This window comes from Lithobates pipiens, unplaced genomic scaffold (assembly GCF_037356315.1).
Source record: "Lithobates pipiens isolate NorthernLeopardFrog02 unplaced genomic scaffold, aLitPip1_a1.2 Scaffold_16, whole genome shotgun sequence".
In the NCBI taxonomy this organism is placed as follows: domain Eukaryota; kingdom Metazoa; phylum Chordata; class Amphibia; order Anura; family Ranidae; genus Lithobates; species Lithobates pipiens.
Window position 1 is genome coordinate 375671910 of NW_027507748.1, and position 23625 is coordinate 375695534.

The 23625-nt window shown below is 39.8% G+C and overlaps 1 protein-coding gene across 1 annotated transcript in view; it reads left to right on the forward strand.

Annotated features, from left to right (window-relative positions):
* Positions 1-23421, forward strand: part of UNC45B (unc-45 myosin chaperone B) — a 34106-nt gene extending 10685 nt beyond the window's left edge. Inside the window, exons 7-20 of the mRNA XM_077482162.1 lie at positions 849-1014; positions 2033-2203; positions 2952-3123; positions 4272-4572; positions 6913-7007; positions 7228-7369; positions 7474-7614; positions 7997-8124; positions 10132-10198; positions 10322-10435; positions 11529-11644; positions 15831-15948; positions 18801-18959; positions 20692-23421. Coding sequence (XP_077338288.1) covers positions 849-1014; positions 2033-2203; positions 2952-3123; positions 4272-4572; positions 6913-7007; positions 7228-7369; positions 7474-7614; positions 7997-8124; positions 10132-10198; positions 10322-10435; positions 11529-11644; positions 15831-15948; positions 18801-18959; positions 20692-20952 — 2151 coding nt within the window. The 3' untranslated portion in view covers positions 20953-23421. The remainder of the gene's footprint in view (positions 1-848; positions 1015-2032; positions 2204-2951; positions 3124-4271; positions 4573-6912; positions 7008-7227; positions 7370-7473; positions 7615-7996; positions 8125-10131; positions 10199-10321; positions 10436-11528; positions 11645-15830; positions 15949-18800; positions 18960-20691) is intronic.
* The last annotated feature ends 204 nt before the right edge of the window (positions 23422-23625 follow it).

The window sequence follows — 23625 nt, forward strand, 5'->3', positions numbered from 1 at the left end:
GTAACTTCTAAGGCCTGCCAAACTTTAAATTCCTCATTGTTCATGATACCTGCATGGGACTTCATTACCTAAAGAAGTTTATTAATTTAAAAAAAAGAGTATCACCAGCCAAATCGTTTTCGTAGTGTTGGGTAAATTAAGGGAAAGGTTAGCACAGACGTATTTTTTACTGATCTTTATGGAGAGATTTCCACTTATTTCCTGTCTCATTTCAGATCTACCCCTTCGATTTAGAGAGACTGCACTTCTTAGTGCACTTTCAGTGCAAAGTGGATTTGCCTTTTGTAAATAACCCCCAATGCATCTATTACTTTTCTGGGGACAACACATAATCTGAGATTTTCTTTAACTTTCACTTTCAATGATAATAGTAAAGAGGACAAATAGAGAGGGCAAATCTCCCTAACAGGGGCACTGGCAGCAATAAAAACTGACAGGTGTTCTAATCCCTCTCCACTCTATCCAAAACTAAAAAAAAAGTTTTGCCTTTAGTTATACTCAAAGGCTTTAAACAGCAATAAAACTCGGCAGATGTTCTAACCCTTCCTTACTATAATGAACAAAAAAAGGTTTGACCGGATCTGCAATATAAATATAGTACATGGAATAAGTTGCAAGTTCATAAAATCAAGGATTTTCTAAAGAAATGTACAAAGGAAAATATTTTTGAAGGTAAAGAAAGGATTCCCTGTAGACGCACATCGATGCTGTCCCTAAAATGAGTGTGTAAGTGGCAACCTAAGCTTTGACGTGTTTCGCTCTGCCCCTAGGAGCTTAGTCATGGGAGCTTAGTCGTTTAAAAGTATGTGAATTTTCTTGTTTTTAATTACATATGTTTTGTCCTCAAGGCTACAGCTATTCTACATCTTGTGGGTATCAGTAAAATCTTGAGCATTATGGCAGTTGATAATGAAGAAATTGCTATAGCTACAAGCAACCTGGTGCAGAATATTGTGGACTCACTGACAGGAGAGGATCGAAGGGACCATGGGAAAGAAGAGGCTTTGGTTTTAGGTAAGAGCTCTGGAAAATTTGGATATAAAATGTTGTACGTCCAAATTGAACCTATATGTTAAATGCAGTTTATGTAATAGGTAATCAAGTGTTGGGGCTGTACTGATAAAAATATGCATAGTGCACAAAACACTCTTAGCCCTTGTACATACGGTCATACATTCCGATGGAAAATGTCCGATTGGACCGTGTTGTCGGATAATCCAACCATGTGTGGGCAATCTGACTTTTTCCGACGGAATGTCCGACCAACAAAGTTTGAGAGCTGGATATAAAAATTTTCCGACAACATGATCCGATCGGACTTTGTCCGATTGTTTGTAGAGAATTCCGATCAGACAAAGTGTCACGCATGCTCAGATCAAATTCCTAGACCAAAGCTACTAGCCTGAACGTAGTCCCGTCGTAACTAAATAACGTCATCGCGTTACGAACGATCAGATTTTCCGACAACTTTGTCCGACCGTGTGTATGCAACACCAGTTTCGGACAAAATCCGTTGGAAAAAATCTGATGGATTTTGTTGTCGGAATGTCCGACCGTGTGTACAAGGGCTTATACTGGCCATACATGTTGAAATCTGAATAGGCTCTGTACAAATCTTCTTAAAATGTGTCTAGAGAAAAAAGTGAAGGCCTGCATGAACAATCTTTTCTTTTACTTGAATTTTTGAGAAGAATTAAGGAAAATGGATACTTACACTGCAATAAGATTATGCAATAGCACAAAGTCAAAAGGGGTTTCTCTCTGCAAGTATTATACACAAATCAATGATGCAGAAATAGAAATATATAATCTTTTCCACCTGTACTCAGTTAGGGGCCCCTGCACTAGTTGCAAATTGAAAGAAAATTTTACAATGAGATTGTCACATATTTCGTCAGCCTTAGATTTTTGTGCTAAGAAGCAACAAAGCAGTATACATACAGTATCCCTTATTTTTTTATAGTACATACTGGCAGACTGTGAACATAGGTATGCATGATTCCTACATCTCAATCTAAATGTTTTGTTACAGACAGCAAGAAGGACCTCCAGATGATCACCACACACTTGTTGGACATGCTTGTTAGTAAAAAGGTCTCCGGACATGGCAGGGATCAAGCTCTAAATCTGCTAAATAAAAACATCCCCCGCAAAGACCAGAAGATTAAAGACAACACCAAATCTCTATTCGTAGTTGACTCAGGTGACATTAACAAATATTTGAAAACTCTCAAAATAACATGTTTTTTTAAAAATAATGCATTAAACAATTGATGACACAAATTTATTTTTGCCCCAAATTGCTTTTTTCATCTTTCTATTTCCCTTTTAGACAGTTGCTATTATCTTGCAACACATAAATGTTAATTTTCCTGTCTTGATTTATATTATTTATTAAATTCTATACTTCAATTCACGGCTTAGCAACTTAGATGTAATTCTTTAATTAATGTAATTTAAAAATAAAATAAAATGAGTGAAAGATAAAAAAAATGCAATATGGAAGCTAGGAATGAGGCTTTGTGTTTCAAAAGAAACTGTAATGACTTTTGGTCAATTTTAACTTAATTTGTAAAAAAATGTAAGCAAAATGTTGTATTTCATATTATTTATGTAAATGTTTGTTTTACAAAAAAAATGCACCTATGGCAAAGGATTACCACAAAAAATGTCCTTTATGGTATTTTTATCTTATATAATAATTTATGTCATAGGTACTACTGTAGCCTCTATAAAGCCTGTGTGTAGAGAATTATTTGAAAGCCATATATTTATTGTTTAATAACATTCAAAGTATATCCAATCCCCTCTTCTAGCTACTACAAAGGTCATTGCCATAAGAAAACAGCATAGAAAAATGTAAAATAAATTCAGGTCTTTAAAACACAAAAACAATGAGGTTGTCAGTGATCAGAGCTCTATATATAAAGCAATACAATTTTTACTGACAGGACTGAAGAAGATATTAAAGATTTTGGGGCAAATCCCAGAATTGCCAAACTGCCTTCCACTCACGGTGAACACCCGTTTAAATGCTTCCATTCTTGTGAATAAGCTATATGATGACATGCGCTTTGACCCTGAAAGAGACAACTTCCGTGTAATATGTGAGGAGTACATAACGTAAGTAATTTAACAATAATTTACAAATTTTAAAAGTCAGTAATTAATGCTACAATGCTCTACCAGGTTAATATAATCCTCATTAAAGAAAATTATCATTAAAATGTAAAGTTTTTTTATTTTTGGTAAAAATAATATAAAAGATATTTGCATTCTGCACTATTGCCCCTTAACCAATAGTATATGTACAGACAAGTGTACTTTGGCTTTTTATAAGCAGATTTGTAGTAATAGTTTCCATCAGTTTCAGTCTTGGCAAATAGCATACAGTGCCTTATCTAAAATAGATCCAATTAGTGTTATTTGAAAAACATAAAGTTATTGGTCCTTAACATTTTTTACAAATACAGCCTCAGATGGATTGCACATATGTTTCCATACTCCTCTGTAAAATTGTGATCTTCGTCATCATCAATCCTATTAGTTAACAGTATGACTTCAAAAAATGTCAGTAAGATGTTTTACTTTGCACAAGGATAGCTGAGAATAGAACATCTGAATTTTTTTTTTATGTATTATATTATTATAAAATGGCAAATCACAAAACCTCAAGTTTACTACAATTAGTGAGATTTTTTCTTTTGTTGCGTGCATTAAAGACATATAATTAGGGTGCAGTTACAGACCATGTCAATTCTGACCACACCAACATATCAAATGGCAATACAGGGAAGTGGGAAAACATCCGCGTTGAGTGATTTGATTGCTGATTGGTTAGCCCCTCCACGATCACAATCAACAATGAATAATATAATCTAGCAATATAAAAAAATAAAATCAAAGATCTAGGCCAGTGATGGCGAACCTTGGCACCCCAGATGTTTTGGAACTACATTTCCCATGATGCTCATGCATTCTTCAGTGTGGTTGAGCATCATGGGAAATGTAGTTCAAAAACATCTGTGGTGCCAAGGTTCGCCATCACTGATCTAGGCCTATATCCCCATCATATGGTTTGCTTACACAGATAGGTATAGATACCTCCATTTAAGAACCGCATATATAAGAATAAAAATATGTATGCCAAGGGCTACTTGTGATGTGAGTAGGCCATACCAGAGGGTACATGTTGTAAATTTCAATGCATTTGAGAAAATTTTCTTTACACTGTACATCATCTCTCCATTTTATGTTATTTTTTCTCGCAGTGGTAATTTTGACCCTAAGAATATGGAGAAGAACTTACATGCCATACAAACTGTGTCAGGTATTCTGCAAGGACCATTTGATCTGGGAAACAAATTGCTTGGGCTGCAGGGTGTAATGGAAATGATGGTAGCACTGACAGCATCAGAAAATGAGATAGACCAGCTGGTTGCAGTGGAAGCTCTCATTCATGCCTCTACAAAGTTTAGCCGTGCCTCCTTCATCATCACTAATGGAGTGTCTATGTTAAAAGACATTTACAAGAAAACAAAGAATGAAAAGATTAAGATCCGTGCTTTGGTGGTGAGTATGAGCAAACTGAAATATGTTATGCTTTCAACAGCTCTGATTACTGTCTCCCCCATGTGACTACCAAAATGTTGTAGCATGTATAAGCCCTTGTACACACGGTCGGAGAATCCGTCGGAATGTGTCCTATCTGACCGTGTCGTCGGATAATCCGACTGTGTGTGGTATGCATCGGACTGATTCCGTCTGAATATCCGTCGGACCCAATTTTCCAACATGTTGGAAATATTTCCCGACCAACTGGGCCGGTCGGACATACTCCGATCATGTGTAGAGAATTTTGATCGGACCAAGTGCCACGCATGCTCAGATCAAATTCCTACATCAAAGCTATTGGCTACTAGCCTGAATGTAGTCCCATCGTAACGAAATTACATCATCACGTTCTGAAAGATCATATTTTTCGCCAACTTTGTCCGACCGTGTGTATGCAACAGTTTCGGACATAATCCGACGGGCAAAATCAGACGGATTTGGTTGTGGAAATCTCTGACCGTGTGTACAGGGGCTAAGAGTAGGTGCTTGACAGTGAAAGTTAAAACTTGCCGCAAGCTCAAAGAGTGCATCGGACCAGTGTCATTTACATTGAGTGCCATGTACCTGTATGAGGAACCCAAGATGATGAGGGTGACCTCTTGCACAATTCCTTTCCAAGCTCCCCTAAAAGCTACAACAGGGCCTGCAAAGACTTGTGACTTCCAAAAATCTGCAGCATATATAAATGTAGGTGCTTAACAGTGAGAGTTAAGAGTTGCCGCAAGCTCAAAGAGTGGATGGGACCAGTGCCATTTACTTTGAGTGTCATGTACCTGTAGAAGGAGCCCAGGATAATGAGGGTGACCCCTTGCACAATTCCTACATGAGCTCCCCTAAAAGTTGCAACAGGGCCTGCAAGAATGATAGCAGGGCACAAGTGCCTAAATGCAAGAATGGGGGAAATCTAAGGACAAGTCAGACAGAAGCTGGGTCAGTAATTAAGGTCAGGCGCAAGGTTCAAGACCAGAGATCATGGGTCACAGGAACACATTTGAAAGACCATTCAGCAGTGAGCCTATGCAAGTTTAAATATACCTACTATCCATGGTGGACATGTATCCATGGCAATGTGTGTACTCGTGCACACAGGTTGCTTATCTAGCAAGGCATCTATGCACAGAAACATGTGCATACTTATGAGCATGAATCCAAGCTGGCACAATGTTCCTCACATTAAACTCCAAATCTGAGCCTTACTGCTTTCACTTTAGAGACCATAGATCATGAATTTCTGTGACCCTTACTATACAAGTCAGACTATTGCAATGGTTGTTGCTACCTTCTGTCATTTTCTCTTCTATAAATGACTTTTTTCGCTGACCTCAGTCATCATTGTTGGTTTAAAATATGACCTTGTAATAATAATGGGTTATTAACCCATTTTGCTAGACCAAAGGCTGTGCAAAACAGGAAAGATGAGAAAAATATTTACTACAAATTTGAAAATCAATTAAAGGAGAAGTATAGCCAAAGCAATTTTGGCCCTACTTCTCCTATGGATCTAAGTCACTCACCCTATCCAGGTTTTGGAAAGATCCCAACTTTACATAGTTATTAATGTTGAATAAAGACACCAGTCCATCCAGTTCATCCTGAGTGAGTGTGGGAGCGTGTCTACAATTATCCCTATTTATTTAAGGTAACCATACAGCGCCGTCAATTTACGCAGTGCTCCACACATACATCGCACACTCACATTGGTCCATACCATCAAGGAGCCCACAATCCAAGGTCTCCAACTCACATTCATATACTAGGGCCAATTTTGGACAGAAGCCAATTAGGATCTACTCAAATGCCTGGACAGACAAGCCGCTGAATGCCTGAGCCAGCCACTCCCACCCCCAGCACTGGAGGGGCAAGTTAGAGAGTCGGTGACTGATAGTGACCGCCTCTTTGCAGACTGGATACTGAGAACTCAGCGATCAGTTCTTGCTGTAAAGCTGGCGGGGGACAGCTGCAGCTGGGATCAGTGCGTCAACCATGTGGATGAATAAAGATGTTTCATATTTTGTGTTCCTAAACTTCTCTTTTAAAAAATCCCTCCCCTTGTGGGTCAAAAGTAGCATTATGCCAACATAAAATATGGCCTTGATCAGATATAGGCAACTTGGTAAATATGTCCTAGATATTTTGTAAAACTGTCACCAGTTGGCTGTGCAGGATAGCAGGTCCATGGGTTGCAATATACTAAGTAAGAGGCAGTCATATTTACACTAGATGGGCGCCTGGTTCTTGAATATTTGATAAATTCTCCTTTGAGTGTCTTACTTGTTTTGTATGGCTTTCAATTTTCAGGGTCTTTGCAAACTGGGATCAGCTGGTGGTTCAGACTACGCTTTAAGGCAGTTTGCTGAGGGATCTACAGATAAACTTGCTAAACAATGCAGGAAGTAAGTACCTTATACAATAAAAGCCTTTCACCATTAATGCCTATCACAGCATGCACAAATATACTACTTACAGTACATATTATATGCTGGCTTTACTTGGTTCCAAAGAAATAATATTACCCAGCAAATAGTTAAGCAGTTTGTATAAAATCTGTTGTGTATGGAGTGTTTAGTTGTCTTTTCCATTCCCACCTGGAAAGTGACCGGTGTCTCTTTATAGGTGGCTGTGTAATCCCAGCATTGACATACAAACAAGGAAGTGGGCAGTCGAAGGCTTGGCTTATCTGACTTTAGATGCTGATGTAAAGGATGATTTTGTTGAAGATGAACAAGCTTTGCAGGCCATGTTTGAACTGGCTAAGGTTTGTACAGCCGATGTGTTGAATGGACATGCTAGTTTTTTTTATAATATTAATAATGCTTGCTCTGTACCATTTAGTTGACATTTCAGCATTTACTTCCACAGACAAGTGACAAGACAGTCTTGTACTCAGTGGCTTCCACTCTGGTCAACTGTACAAACAGTTATGATGTGAAAGAGGTCATTCCTGAGCTGGTACAGCTGGCCAAATTCTCAAAGCAACATGTTCCTGAACAGCACCCAAAGGTAAGTCACCTACTGGAGAAGGGCAAATTATAAAACGGATAATGGGCCATGTTTGGTTATCATGTACATAACTAGGAAAATGTTTTTTTTAATTATCTGGTTAAGTACCCATAAAATATTTGGTAGCCAGAGTTATGCCACATCTAGGTAAGTACCTGTACAGAATATTTTTTAGCAGCACTTAATGAAAAAATGAATTAATAAAATATAACTGAACATCTGAATATACCCTGAAAAGATTGTGTTTCAACGTTATTACTTTACTAAGACAAATACAGTAACCTATTCGGTTCTGTCCTGCTGCCTAGTATTTGTTCATTTGGCTTGAAAAAATTGTCTATATTATTTTGCATTTATTCGATTTTCTTCTGTGTTCTGTTAGGACAAGAAAGACTTTGTGACCAAGCGAGTTAAGAGACTGTTAAAGGCTGATGTCATATCCACCCTTGCTTGCATGTTGAAAGCAGACAGTGCTATCCTTACAGATCAAACAAAAGAGCAGTTAGCCAGGTAATATCACCTAGAACAAGTTATCTAAAAAGGAAAAATATGAATACTCGTTCTCTCCATAGCTCATGTGTCAACCCTGTGTTAAATAATTATTAGTAACACAAAGATTTTATATGCATAGTTAAAAAAAAATACATCTGTTTAAAAAACGAATTTATACAAATTACTAATAAAATTGACCCCAGACCATTATAGTTTACCTTTTAAATATATATATATATATATATACAGTGGTGTGAAAAAGTGTTTGCCCCCTTCCTCATTTCCTGTTCCTTTGCATGTTTGTCACACTTAAGTGTTTCGGAACATCAAACCAATTTAAACAATAGTCAAGGACAACACAAGTAAACACAAAATGCAATTTGTAAATGAAGGTGTTTATTATTAAAGGTGAAAAAAAATCCAAACCATCATGGCCATGTGTGAAAAAGTGATTGCCCCCTAAACCTAATAACTGGTTGGGCCACCCTTAGCAGCAACAACTGCAACCAAGCGTTTGCGATAACGTGCAATGAGGCTTTTACAGCGTCCTGGAGGAATTTTGGCCCACTCATCTTTGCAGAATTGTCCTAATTCAGTTACATTAGAGGGTTTTCGAGCATGAACGGCCTTTTTAAGGTCATACCACAACATCTCAATAGGATTCAGGTCAGGACTTTGGCTAGGCCACTCCAAAGTCTTCATTTTGTTTTTCTTCAGCCATTCGGTGGTGGACTTGCTGGTGTGTTTAGGATCATTGTCCTGCTGCAGAACCCAAGTTCGTATCAGCTTGAGTACACGAACAGATGGTCGGAAATTCTCCTTCAGGATCTCTTGGTAGACAGCAGAATTCATAGTTCCTTTTATCACGGCAAGTCTTCCAGGTCCTGAAGCAGCAAAACAGCCCCAGACCATCACACTACCACCACCATATTTTACTGTTGGTATAATGTTCTTTTTATGAAATGCAGTGTTCCTTCTACGCCAGATATACTTGGACACACACCTTCCAAAGAGTTCCACTTTTGTCTCATCGGTCCACAGAATGTTGTCCCAAAAGTCTTTGGGATTATCAAGATGTGTTGTGGAGAAATTGAGACGAGCTTTGATGTTCTTTTTGCTCAGCAGTGGTTTTCTCCTTGGAACTCTGCCATGCAGGCCATTTTTGCCCAGTCTTTTCCTGATGGTGGAGGCATGAACGCTGACCTTAACTGAGGCAAGTGAGGCCTGCAGTTCCTTGGACGTTGTTGTGGGGTCTTTTGTGACCTCTTGGATGAGTCGTCGCTGCGCTCTTGGGGTAATTTTGGGCGGCCGGCCACTCCTGGGAAGGTTCACCACTGTTCCATGTCTTCGCCATTTGTGGATAATGGCTCTCACTGTGGTTCGCTGGATCCCCAAAGCTTTGGAAATGGCTTTATAACCCTTTCCAGACTGATAGATCTCAATTACTTTCTTTCTCAATTGTTCCTGAATTTCTTTGGGTCTCGGCATGATGTGTAGCTTTTAAGGATCTTCTGGTGGACCTTACTGTGTCAAGCAGCTCCTATTTAAGTGATGCCTTGATTGTGAACAGGTGTGGCAATAATCAGGCCTGGGTGTGGCTAGAGAAATTGAACTCAAGTGTGGACAACCACAGTTATAGTATGTTTTAACAAGGGGGGCAATCACTTTTTCACACAGGGCCATGATGGTTTGGATTTTTTTTTCACCTTTAATAATAAACACCTTCATTTACAAATTGCATTTTGTGTTTACTTGTGTTGTCCTTGACTATTGTTTAAATTGGTTTGATGTTCCGAAACACTTAAGTGTGACAAACATGCAAAGGAACAGGAAATGAGGAAGGGGACAAACACTTTTTCACACCACTGTATATGCATGCAGAAGGTTTTTTACCTTAAAGAATAGAATGCATTAAAGTAAAATGGCCTAAGCCTTTACAACCACCTTAAACAGCTCAGAGATCAGAGAATGCAAGATAAATTTTTTAGTAGCTGTTTCTGTTCATTTACATTGTACTGTTTCTAGGGTTTTCCTGGCATTGTGTGAAGATCCAAAGGACAGAGGAATTATTGTAGCACAAGGGGGTGGCAAGGTAAAGTGCTTAACAATATTCCTTCTTTATTATTAATCCAATAGGTCTTACAATTATTCAGTTGTTAGCTATTCCTAACCAAGAAGGTTTAACAATACCATCCATTGCTCTTTGTTTTGATAGGTCATGATCCCACTGGCTCTGGAAGGTACTGAAGCTGGGAAGACAAAAGCCGCTCATGGTCTTGCCAAAATAGCAGCTATATCTAACCCTGACATTGCATTCCCAGGAGAAAGGGTATGTATTTTATTAGATCAAACGCCTACAGCTATCCTCCTAACCTTGACTGTTGAGGTCAAATTACTATTGAGCCTCACCATACAGAGGTAAAAGTGGAGAGCTTTGAGTCTCATTCACACAGGTGTACCAATCCATACCCCCATCCAAATGGGCTGTCTTTTCCTGTATAGGATGCACAGGTGTTCCATGTAGACTTGTGCAGGCAGAAAATCTGTGACATGCAGCCGGCTGTATATATCTTCATGTGCATCTAGGAATGTACATCCATGCATGTCTGATGCCTGGATAAGGACACAGACAGACTGCATTCTGATCTGTGTATCAAACCCACATGCGCATGAAGATCTGTGCAATCAACCGCATATAATTGATTTGATTAGGCTTAAGGCACAGGTCTGCACAGAAAACAGCCCCTTTGCACAGATGTATGGACTGGTATGCCGGTGTGAATGAGGCCATAGTGTTTACTAGGGTGCATTGAAAAGGACTAAACAAGCGCCTGTAAACATACTCCACAAGCAAAATTACAGGCAATTTTCACCTGTAAATGAATCCGTATAGATAATCATTATTATACACATTATCATTGTTAGTTGCCAACTTGCCACAAATGTATTTAACCAGCAAAATAGTAATTTAAGGGTTCTTTGCGATAAGGACTGTACAAACACAGAATAGTCTTACACAAGAGCAGGCTCAAACCGGTTCAATAGAATGCTTTAAGAATGGACAGAGTGATGCTTCTGAATGCAAAAAATATCAATGTCTACTAATAGTTATAATAAATGACGCTGTAGATTATTGATCCAGGCATCAAATATTATTTTTATCCCCCCCAAGTTCTATTTTCTGTTGACCATGCTTTATAAGTGTATTGCCATCCTTTGAATTTACTGGGTTTTTAAGATGATTTTTTTTAAAAATCTGTGCTTAGATTAAAAACAATGGGTCTTCTTTCAACCTGCCCGTAACTATTCTTTCTTTCAAGATAAAGAAGCTTTGAAGCAGTTTATTCTTTGATGAGAAAATGCTACCACATAAATATATGTTTTGGAGACTGCTCTTTATAAGCATTTTGGTATGCTTACAGGTATATGAAGTGGTACGTCCCCTGGTCAGTCTTCTAAACACAGAGAAAGATGGTATGCAGAATTATGAAGCACTTTTAGGCCTGACCAACCTTGCTGGGAAAAGTGACAAATTAAGGTTGGTTTTATGTTCACACAATAAATATTAATCTTTACATTTTCACCATACTACATGCCACATAAATTCCTTTCAATTTAAAGAAGTGGTTTAGATAAATATGTTTAATACCAGCTGATGGTACTACTGTATATGTGTGTCAGTGATTACTACACATTAATGTGATACACTATATAATGATGAATAAGTGCAGAATGTGGCCTTCCTTGCAGTGGTTACTTTTTTCAGTAGAATTACGATGGCAAGGATTCATAGAAAGAAAAAACAGGTTCCTCATCAAACATAATTACTGTGAAAATTGAGATTTTGGACTAAGTTCAGGGTGTACCACACAGTGCATGTATTTATTCTTGCCTATGGTAATTAACAATAGGATTTTAAACAAAACTTAAAGCCATGGATGCAGATGGAATAAACAATGCTTCTTTGAACGTTTTGGGGGGCTTACAGAGTTTAGTAGGGTAAGCAGATCTGGGGGTGCTTTGACGGAGAGGTCTTGGTTCTCGGTAATGAGCTCTTTGGCATTATTTGGATTGAATTCAGAGTAAGACACTCAAAAAAGTAAATATGGATCTGCACAATTTAAGTGTAAGAGGTTAGGTTATTGGTAAGGCTAAGGTGAGTGTTAAGAGTAGGGGTTTGAGGTAAGGAGGGTTTGTTTTTTAGGAGTTTAAATTTTTTAGGAGGTTTTATGGTTCAGATGACATTTTAACAATTGATTCTAAGGATTAGGATAAAGCCCAGCTCCAAGCTCACATGTTCACTTCTCTTTTACTGTGAGATGCTTTCTGTGTTCGAATGCAGCACTTAAAGAGGAAGTAAACTCTCCCACTCTGATGCTTCTTTTCATTTAGTCCATTAAAATAAGTCATTATCAGACTATAGCCACTGTAATCCAGCCCAAATTGCATATTACTTACTGTTTAAAGAAACTTTAAAAAACTTGTTTCCAGGGGTTAGGCAGCGCCATCTTAAGTATTGTTTTCTGAGTCCACAGTGGAGTGTAATTTCGCCCTTACATTGAGCACTTCCTGTACTGTTACCAAGCCTCCTTCTCAATCCAACATTTCTATGGCAACCCTGCATCCCTGTTCATAACTTACTTGTTTATTTCATAGTATTTACTTGTGCCGATGTCTAATGTTTCCCTTTGTCAGACTGATCAGCTTCAGCTGATAAGACTGCAGTAATGGGCAAGTTTAGACTGTATGTGAGGTCACATGGTCACATGGTGTGTAGGAGGAAGCTCTGAGTGATTAGCAGAGTTCAGTATTGTGCCGTAGAAAGTCCTGATAACAGATAGATAAGCATATAGAGAGTGTGCCTTAAATCAGGGGAGATCTGGGCATGCTCAGTGACTTCATTCTACAGAACAACAAGGATTATAACAATACTAAGCAAGTAAGGAGATATCTACGAGCAGTGTTCATTAGGGTTTTTTATGCTGATTTACATGGGACAAAGTTGTGGGGGAGGGTTTACAACCACTTTAAGAACATCAAATTGCTAGCAACAGATTTCATTGACCCCCTTTCCCGCTGAGCCATTTTGAAAAGGCAAAGCTCTGGCACGTTCTGCCTGGTAGTGACTACATATTCCTGTTGGCCTAGTGAGGGAGTCCATATTAGTGCCTTGCCAGTTGGCATTTGTGTGAGGGCAGAAGAAAGCTCTCAGGCCGCGTACACACGGGCGGACTGTTCGCTCAACTTTGTCCGCTGAACAGTGTTTCAGCGGACAGTCCGCTCGTGTGTGGGGCTTCAGCGGACAGTTTCAGCGGACAGTTTGACGAACAAAGTTTTTCGGAAATTCCGAAAAACTGTCTGCTGAAACTTGGTTTGAGCGGACAGTCCGCCCGTGTGTAGGCCACTTTCGAAATGAGCAAGCTGTTCCCGCTCGGAGGAAAGTCTGCTCATTTCGAGCGCGTCTCCAGGTAGGCGGGGCCCGCGAAGGAGACGTCGCGGGCCCCGCCGCCTGGTATGGATTAAAGGGGAACCCCAACGCCGAAAAAAATCGAGCGAGCGCGCCCCCCCTCCCGAGCCGTACCAGGCCGCGTGCCCTCAACATGGGGGGTGCCTTGGGGAAGGGGGGGCCGCGCGGCCCCCTCACCCCAAAGCACCTTGTCCCCATGTTGATGAGGACAAGGGCCTCTTCCCGACAACCCTGGCCGTTGGTTGTTGGGGTCTGCGGGCGGGGGGCTTACCGGAATGCCAGAGCCGCGCTGTGCGGCCACTTATATAGTGACAATGGGGCGGTGTCACATGGTATATGTCACATGGGTTGGTCACATGGGTTGATGTCACATTGGGACTATGACATCGTAAGGGGGCGGGGTCACCATGTGACCAACCCATGTGACATATACCATGTGACACCGCCCCATTGTCACTATATAAGTGGCCGCACAGCGCGGCTCTGGCATTCCGGCCGGAGAGAGCGACGTGTCAACATCTCCTGGAGAAGAAGAAGAAGAAGAACAAGAAGAAGAACGGAAGGCGACCGGAAGGCGACAGCGGCGACAGAAGACCGGGCCACCGCCTCTAAAAGAGCTATAAGAAGGCGCGGTGGCCCGGCAGAAGAACGGAAGGCGGCGGCGACAGAAGACCGGGCCACCGCCTGTAAAAGAGCTATAAGAAGGCGCGGTGGCCCGGCAGAAGAACCGAAGAGGGGGACAAGACCCCCGAAGTCGGGAGAAGAGGCCGGCGGCGGGGAGAAAGAAAGCCGGACTCCTCCGCTAGCAAAAGAGCTACAAGAAGATAGCGGAGGAGTCCGGCGAGAAGACCCCCGAAGACGGAAGTCCCCCGGAGCTGTGCAATAAAATATTTTATCTCGTGTGTTGTGTTTTTTTTTTGGGTACTTTTATTTTACAGGTGAATGGGTAGGGGTACATTGTACCCCATACTCATTCACATAGGGTGGGGGGCCGGTATCCGGGGGCCCCCTTATTAAAGGGGGCTCCCGGATTCCGATAAGCCCCCCGCCCGCAGACCCCGACAACCAACGGCCAGGGTTGTCGGGAAGAGGCCCTTGTCCTCATCAACATGGGGACAAGGTGCTTTGGGGTGGGGGGCCGCGCGGCCCCCCCTTCCCCAAGGCACCCCCCATGTTGAGGGCACGCGGCCTGGTACGGCTCGGGAGGGGGGGCGCGCTCGCTCGCCCCCCTTTCCTGGCCGGCCAGGTAGCGTGCTCGGACAAGGGTCTGTTGTGGACTTTGGGGGGACCCCCACGCCGATTTTTTTCGGCGTTGGGGTTCCCCTTTAAGTACATTCCAGGCGGCGGAGCCCGCGACGTCTCCGTCGCGGGCCCCGCCTACCTGCACACGCGCTCGAAATGAGCGGACTGTTGCCTCGTGTGTGGGCGAGTCCGTTCATTTCAAAAGTTGCGCGGACTTAGTACGACGAACAAAGTTTGCCGTATTTGTCCGCTCAAAAAGTGCCGTGTGTGGGCGTGTTCGTTCATTCAAAAGTTTGAGCGGACTGTTTGACGAACTTGGTTTCGGCAGACAGTCCCCGCGTGTGTACGCGGCCTCAGAGGTGTCAAACCTTTAGCTATAGAGAATGGCCTGGCACTTGGGTCTAAGATTATGAGTTAGGAGAAGATAGGGTTAGGGCCGACTTGTGTTAAGGTAAGTGTCAAGACATTTTATTTCTACCTGTTTGCAGCAATGCGCCCACACCAAGAACTATCAGTTCCACATTCCTGGTGCTGAAAACCTACATACTATATCCTATATGAATGCCCCTTCAGAAGTTATCAGGCACAGTCATCTGGGTGGAGGTTCTAAAGCAAATCTAAAATGATTAGAACTCTCAGCAGATCTGGGATAGCTTTGAAGTGCCCCAGGAAAACTGGCCTCATAAACATTATGCACGGTCTTCATAGTGTACACAAAGTATGTTCAGTATGAGGTTTGTTACTTGATTGTTAAAGACAATAAAAAATACATAATTTCATCACTGTTGGAAACTAAAACTGCTATTTGGTCCCGGGAGAAACTATTGTTCTTTTATTTAATTTAGATTACAGAATGAGCACTGTTCTGCTAGTTGTTAAAAAACTTCTCACATCACAAGCAGTAAACGGTGGAAAATTTTAAATGCTGAAAATGATGAAAGTGAAATTGCTGATAAAGACCGAAAAGGAATGCTTTACATATTTAAGTGATCTTTTTCAAATGTTTCTCGTAAAGGAAAAAAATCATAAAGGAGAAGGCCCTTGCTGACATAGAGAATTATATGTTTGAAAATCATGAACAGATCCGACAAGCTGCCACCGAATGCATGTGCAACTTGGCAGTAAACAAAGAGGTAAGTAAGACATACAGTACCTGCTTTGGTACCAGCTAGGGCAATAATTGTTTCATGAGGTTTTTACCTTTGTGTAGATGGAGATTTGTTCCATTTATGGGAATGTACTTGCAAGACTTACAAAAGACAAGGGATACTGTTGTGAGCTAACAAGACAATATTAAAGTCAGTTTAACATATTTTAAAATGAATGTTGTAGTTACAAATATTTTCTGAGTGAGCCTTTACTAATTATCATACTATTTTTAGTCAATTCACTTACAACTGTAACTTAAAGATTAATATATTTCAGAATACTTGGATTACATTGCTTAATGCATCTACATTCGGCTTTAGATGCACCAATAATAACACATAGTCAATGGGTTAGAATGCGGCTATCAATACACAAATGTATTATCATTAAAGTGATTGTAAAGCTTTTTTTTTTTATAACAAACACGTTATACTTACCTCCTCTGTGCAGTTGGTTTTGCACAGAGAAATCTGGATCCTCCTCTTCTCGAGTCCCTCTTCGCTGGTCCTAGCCCCTCAGCCAGCAGCTTGCTACAGGGGGCACCCAAGCCGCGTCAGAGCTCCGTGTATCCATTAAGACACTGAGCCCCGACCTGGCCCCGTATCCTCTCTCCCCTGATTGGCTGACTGACTTTGACAGCCATGGAAGCCAATGGTGCCACTGCTTTGTCTCAGGAGGAGTGTCCTGGATGGCTGAGGGGATTGTGGACATCGCTAGAGAGAGGAGAGGCTCGGGTAGGTAATTAGGGGGGTGATGGGGGGCTGCTCCACACAGAAAGTTTTTTATCTTAATGCATTAAGATAAAAAAAACTTCTGCCTTTACAACTCATTTAAGAAAAATTCTAAGCCATATTATTAAGTATGCCTTTTGGTTCTGGTCAGTCATTCTGTCTGGATTCTTCAGATGTGCAGACACCATATCTACTCTGTGCACTGTGTGGGATACCTAAATAGAATTAAAAAGAAAAGGTTTATTAGCTACAAGTAGATGCCCACACGATTCCATCTTATTTAAAGTGATACTACTGTTATCCAAAACCCTTGCATTTTCACTGCTGAAACAATGCAGGAAACACAAAAGTAGAAATACATGTCTAAATGCATGTGCTTATTGATGTGGATTGTGCTAATACTTTTTTCTTGGCACTTTTGTAGTCTGTTAGTCTTAAAAGTAGTGCTCATTCCTATCTGAATACACATGCAAAGTAGAGTCAAGAAAAGTCTCAAATCCTCAATCTGAAGTAGAAGTAACAATCATCTTTTGCAAAATTAAAAATTAAGCACAGACCATCCAAACCTCAAAAAATGAAAAATTCTGGGCCTCCAGTAAGGCCAACTATTCAAACAAATAACTTTTTTACAAATTACTTTTTTTTTACAAAATTACTGTTTAAAGGCTAAGACGAGAAATCCTTGAAACAAAAAAATAAATGTATATAAACATAAATAGCTATTCAATTTACATATTTTATTCAGAATCAAAGAAATTAAGACCAAGACAAGACAACATTTAGTATACCATATAAAAACACATACATATTCTCATTTCTCTGTTCTTGTTAAGATCATCTAATCACAAAATATAGAATAATTATAGAATATAGAATGTATAATACTTACATGGCGAAGCTTCTAAGTAAATGGCCCTGAAGATCTGATGCTTTACTGTAGTTGTATTTCTATATATAATGGATGTACAAGACCATTATTGCGTTTGTGTGCTGTAAATCCAAACTCCATAAAATGGCTAAGCAAGAAATAAGCTGATGAATCAGGATATTGTTGTATCATGTAAAGTGTGTAACAGTAAGACTGGTGAATTTATGCCATGGACAGTATCCATCCATGTGGGTACATTCAGCTTTACTGGGGAAATTCATAAGTTCACTGTAAATTTCACACAGTAAGCTTCAGAAGACAGAGCATGTTCATAGTTTGCATTGAAACACTCAGAAAGAAATTACCAACCAGGATAAATAAAGTAAAAATGACTGCACCCATTCTGAAAAGCCAAAGTAAAACTTTACAACTCAGTAGTGGATAAGTCCCAAGACATCAAAGGATCATATTAGCAGAAGCTTCAACATCACACTCATTTGGTAATGCATTAGTATTTCAGACTACATCTCAATTAGCAGTAGCATCATCATAAGATTGAGCAGTCTGGGAAGAGGGAGCAAACTCAGCCTGGCTGGTTTTGTAGAGTAAACTAATTTCTTCAGGGCCTCTCTTGACACTGAATGCCAGATCCATTATAAAATATACAGACCAATATGGTGCCCGGGGGGGGGGTGTGGAGAATGTCAAAAAAGTGAAAGTGAATTATACTCCCTCCAGGAGTCCCTCAATTACTAAGGCCTCAAGGAACTGTTCTGTCCCTACAACAGTCATCAGCACATGATGCAACTAGTTTGGACTACTCCATACGTCAATGTATTGAAACTTGCATTGTATACTGCTGCGTTCTTTAATAAAACAGTTTAACAGATTTATATGGGGAGACAATATTTTTTTTTCTTGTTGACAGTTATCTTAATTGCTTTAATAGTACTGCTCTGTTTTAGTACATTATTATATTGCTATAATTTTTGTAGGCATGTTTATTTTATCTAGGAAATGGTTCATATATATATATGATGTAACGTGGAACATTCCTATTTTGTAAAGGGAAAATCTCTTTGAGGTTATAAATAATGGCTACAGGACAAGAACAGAATGCTCCAGTGGAGTTCCCATGGCTTTACAAATAGTATAAAACCACTTTACCAGCTTAATATTTTAACAGTCAAAATGCCAAAATGTCCACGAGTCTTAGTTTGTGGTATCATTCTTGTAGATCCAGGAAAGGTTCTTGGCGGAAGGAAATGATCGTTTGAAATTGGTAGTATTGTTGTGCGGTGAAGAGGATGAAGTGAAACTGCAAAGAGCCGCAGCAGGAACCCTAGCTGTTTTGACCTCAGCCGAGAAGAAGCTATGCCACAAATTAACACAAGTGGTGAGTACAGCTCATTGCAAGCTAACACTACTTAAATGACAATACAGTTGTGTGAAAAAAGTATTTGCCCCTTACTGATTTTTTATTTTTTTTGCATATTTCTCACACTTAAATGATTCAGATCATCAAACAAATGTTAATATTACACAAAGATAACTCAAGTAAATCCAAGATGCAGTTTTTAAATTATTATTTTATTTATTAAGGGAAAAAAGCTGTTCAAACCTGCCTGGCCCTATGTGAAAAAAAGTATTTGCCTTCTTCCATGCTGAATCATGAATGAACTGTGATTAACCACAATTTTTTGGAAAGCTGAGTTAAATTTCACTTGCCACACCCAGGCCTGATTACTGCCATACCTGCTGAATCAAGAAATCACATAAATAGAAGCTGTCTGACAAAGTGAAGCACGCCAACAGATCACAAAAAAACACACATCATGCCACAATCTAAAAAAATTCAAGAACAGATTAGAAACAAAGTAATGTGCATGTATCGGTCAAGGAAGGGTTCCAAAGCCATTTCTAAGGAATGCAAGGGAAGGAGGATCATGGCCTAATGAAAGAAGCAGAGAAGAGAAAAGAAGCAGAGGGAGGCTTGTAACCCCACCAATGTTTGTGGGAATTTTTTGACAACTGTTTATCCAACCCATATTTTTAGTAAAAAATTGTCTAGTTTACAAAACACAATGGGGTTGATTTACTAAAACTGGAGAGTGTAAAATCTGGTGCAGCTTTGCATGGTAGCCAATCAGCTTTCCTGGCTATTATGCTGGGCCATTAGTTTAAATTCTTTCAAAGTCACTGACCTGGAACAATTCTTAATATCAGAGAATCATAAATTATTATCTGCATGCTTTTTCTCAGTAAATGATTCAAAATATTAAAGCACGATAAACAGGCAACTACCATTTGCAGAAGGCAAGTTAACAGTGACATCCTCCATATTTCTCACTGAAAATGTGTCCTTTACATATATAGTCCAGAAGTGTGTAATTACGCTCATAGGCCTCAAAAGTTCAATGACATGGCCACAACCATTGCATATCTTCACATTGGTAGTCTATGTTTTAACGGTGACAACATCACCATCGATTACATGATGATATATGTAAAGAAGCCTCAACTAGTCTTTTCTTTGAATGAAGAGACATGGCAGAGATCACAGGAAGAATTTATAAACACAAGATGGTTGATTTACTAAAACTGCAGAGGGCAAAATCTAGTGCAGCTGTGCATGGTAGCCAATTAGCTTCTAACGTCAGCTTGTTCAATTAAGCTTTGACAAACAACATGGAAGCTAATTAGTTCCAATGCACAGCTGCACCAAATTTTTTGGCATTTTGACCATTTAGGACCATCCGGCAATGTAGTGGAGTCTGAGGTAGTTAACGCAACCTGATACAGGTTTTGCCATATACTGTACAAGTAAATAAAAGAGAGGACATATTTAGTTGAATTTGGGGGATTTTAAGTTCATTCCCACGCATACTTGTAGTGGTGGAAAAAAGGGGTGTTTATGATCAGCAGAGCTGTCAAACTTTGGCCCCTTTTGGTTTGTGAAAATGTTTTAATGGGAACATGGAAACTTTTAGATTAGCTTATATCTAATTGGTTTCTGATTTATCTTTCTTTTTTGGCTTTGCAATTTGACATGTTCTTTTATATATATATATATATATATATATATATATATATATATATATAATTGTATGTGTGTATGCATTTTTTAGACTACACAGTGGATGGAGATCCTGCAGAGACTTTGCCTTAATGAGGACTTGCAGGTTCAGCACCGTGGAGTTGTGATTGTCTACAACCTGATTAATGCTGACAAAGAGCTTGCAAAGAAAATGGTGGAGGCTGAAATGCTGGAAATCCTAACTGTTATTGGAAAAGAGGAGAAGAATCCAAAGAAGGAACACATTATAGCTGTGGCCAGAGAAGCCCTCGTCAAATGCTTAGATTATGGTCTCATTAAACCCGTTTCCTGAGTGCTCATATAACACAAACCCAGTTAGAGCTGCATTCCTTTTGTATGATGGTTGGAACGGAGTGAGTGTACACTTGTTCATTCTGTCTGAGGTAGCAGCTAAAATGGCTTCCCTCTTCATATAAACTAAAACAAACATATCATTAAAACACTTGTATTGAACAGTTATCTTTAAAATATGATTGTTTTGCCTAACAACAACAATATTACTATGTTTTTTTTTAAACAGTAAAATGTGGCATGCACCAAACATTCACTGCAGGTGTGCCTTCCTAGTTCTGGTGTTTTCAATTACAGTTACCGATGCACTGTGCAGTGACTGCTTGGTGAATGTTACATTCATTGCTTTGTAAATACACCCCTATATGTTAATTTTTAGTACATTAATTCCATTTCACTCCTCAATGTCTGCAGAGACACCTGCCTTATATTAAAGGAGAGCTATGGTCACAGCATATATTTTAATTGTATATCATCATCATTGTAATAACAATACAGACAGTAGTTATATTTGACAAACCAATTTAAGCTTACGTGATAATTTTCCTTTCATGTTGTGTGTTCTGCCTGTTTTTAGAGTATTGAAATAATGTGCTTGAAGGGTCTTGTATATAGCAATATGCTTTACTTTCATAGAGAAATAGCAGAACATATCTTTTATCATGGAGACAGGAACTGAATACAAACAAGTGCACACTGGACGTAGACATAACATCCTGTGATTACATTACCATAGATAACGCACTATAACACTGCAGTGCTACCTGCTGGATAGACAGCTGTAATGCATATACACAGTCACAGTATGTGAGCAGATTGTTGTTGTTCTTCCAACACCCCTTCTCAACAGCATGTGCTTAGTCAAATTATATTCAGCTTCTTCTGGATATGACTATGCTGTTTCTTCAACAAAGGTTTGGTGAGTGCATCGGCAGTCCTCTCCTCTGATGGGCAGTATTGAATGTCAATAAGACCTTGCTCTTGATTGTCCCTCAGTAGGTGATAGTTGAGTGTTTGGACCTAGGATTGACCCTTTCTGATTGCGTGAGCTTTATATGTCCCTGGTTGTTTTCAAAAATGGGAATTGGTTTTGTCATGTCTATCCCAATGTCCACAAAAAGTTGACGAATCCATATCGCTTTTTGACATGCGTGTGCTGCTGCAATGTACTCTGCTTCAGTTGAAGATAGAGTGACAGTTGCTTGCTTTCAACCTATGGTTCCTTCCCCATACTGGAAGATGAATCAATTTGTGGATTTGCGGTCTGTACAGTGCTTCCCCACTCTACCTTAAAGTGGAATACCGCGTTTTTTTTTTTTTTTTTTTAATACTGCAACTACTGATTTTTAAAATATGGACACTTACCTGTCCAGGGCACCCGCGATGTCGGCACCCGAAGCCTATGTGTCCCTCGGCTCTCGGATACTGCTGCCGCCATCTTCGGTAAGGGAATCAGGAAGTGAAGCCTTGTCCCTATTGTGCATGTGCGACTCGCGCTGCGCGTTCCCACTGGTACCTGCTGTCTCCTGGGACCCGTGTGTCTCCCAGAAAACAGCGGGGGGGAACGGGAAGTGGCGTAGGTACCCATGGCAGCAAAATACCTGTATTAGACAGATATCTGCTCTCTCCTCCCCTCTGAAAGGTGCCAAATGTGACAATGGGGGGGGGGGGGGACTGGAAAAGCAGAAGTTCCATTTTTGTGTGGAACTACGCTTTAAGTTTATGCAAAAAAATTTTTTTAAATGGAACCTGAAATGCAGCACAGTCCCAAGAGTGCTCAATTGATTTTTGGTGTTATGTCAAAAAGGGGTGGGGGCGCATACACAGTTTTTTATCGAAAGGTACACCTATATTTTAAGCTTGTGTGCTGTATGAAAAGGATGTGCCATTTTTCATATTGTTTTAAAGGTTTGTTAAAAAAATATATTTCTTTCTCCCCCTATATTTTTGCCCTTTACCTTTTTGATCCCTTGGATCCAGGCTCCTGGGGTCCATAACCTTTTTGTTTTTTTTAATATATAAAGTTATAAAATTGATTAGGACTGGTCTGGGACTATAGATGGGGCAGCATACATGGTTCGCTTTTCTTTATACGTTGAGTACGCCTGTACTCAACGTATAAAGCATCATTATTGCGGAATAGGAGAGACACTTTAGATAGCGATCCAATATATTGGCATTCTGAAGCTATGTTGTGTTCTAATCAGCAATGTTTAATTTCAATGTTGTGTTATTCTTTTTTCTGGAATGCCCTGATGTATGTCTTTGACTGTGCCCTATGACTAAATAAAATATTTGTAAAAAAAAAAAAAATATGTGTTTGTATAAACATTATGAAATGTATTCAATGTTTTGTATCATGAAGACTGATATAAGGTGGTGTTTTAGAGGTTCTTGTTCCCATTTTAAAATATGGCAGCATTCTTAAAATTTCTATAATTGCTGTGCAATAAAACTGAATTAGTATCTATTGTGTTTTCACTTGTTTAACCACTTTACCACCTTCCCGACCAGGCCATTTTTGCGATACGACACTGCATCGCTTTAACTGACAATTGCGGGGTCATGTGATGTTGTACCCAAACAAAATTTATGTCCTTTTTTTTCCACAAAAAGGGCTTTCTTTCGGTGGTATTTGATCACCTCTGCGCTTTTTATTTTTTTGCGCTATAAA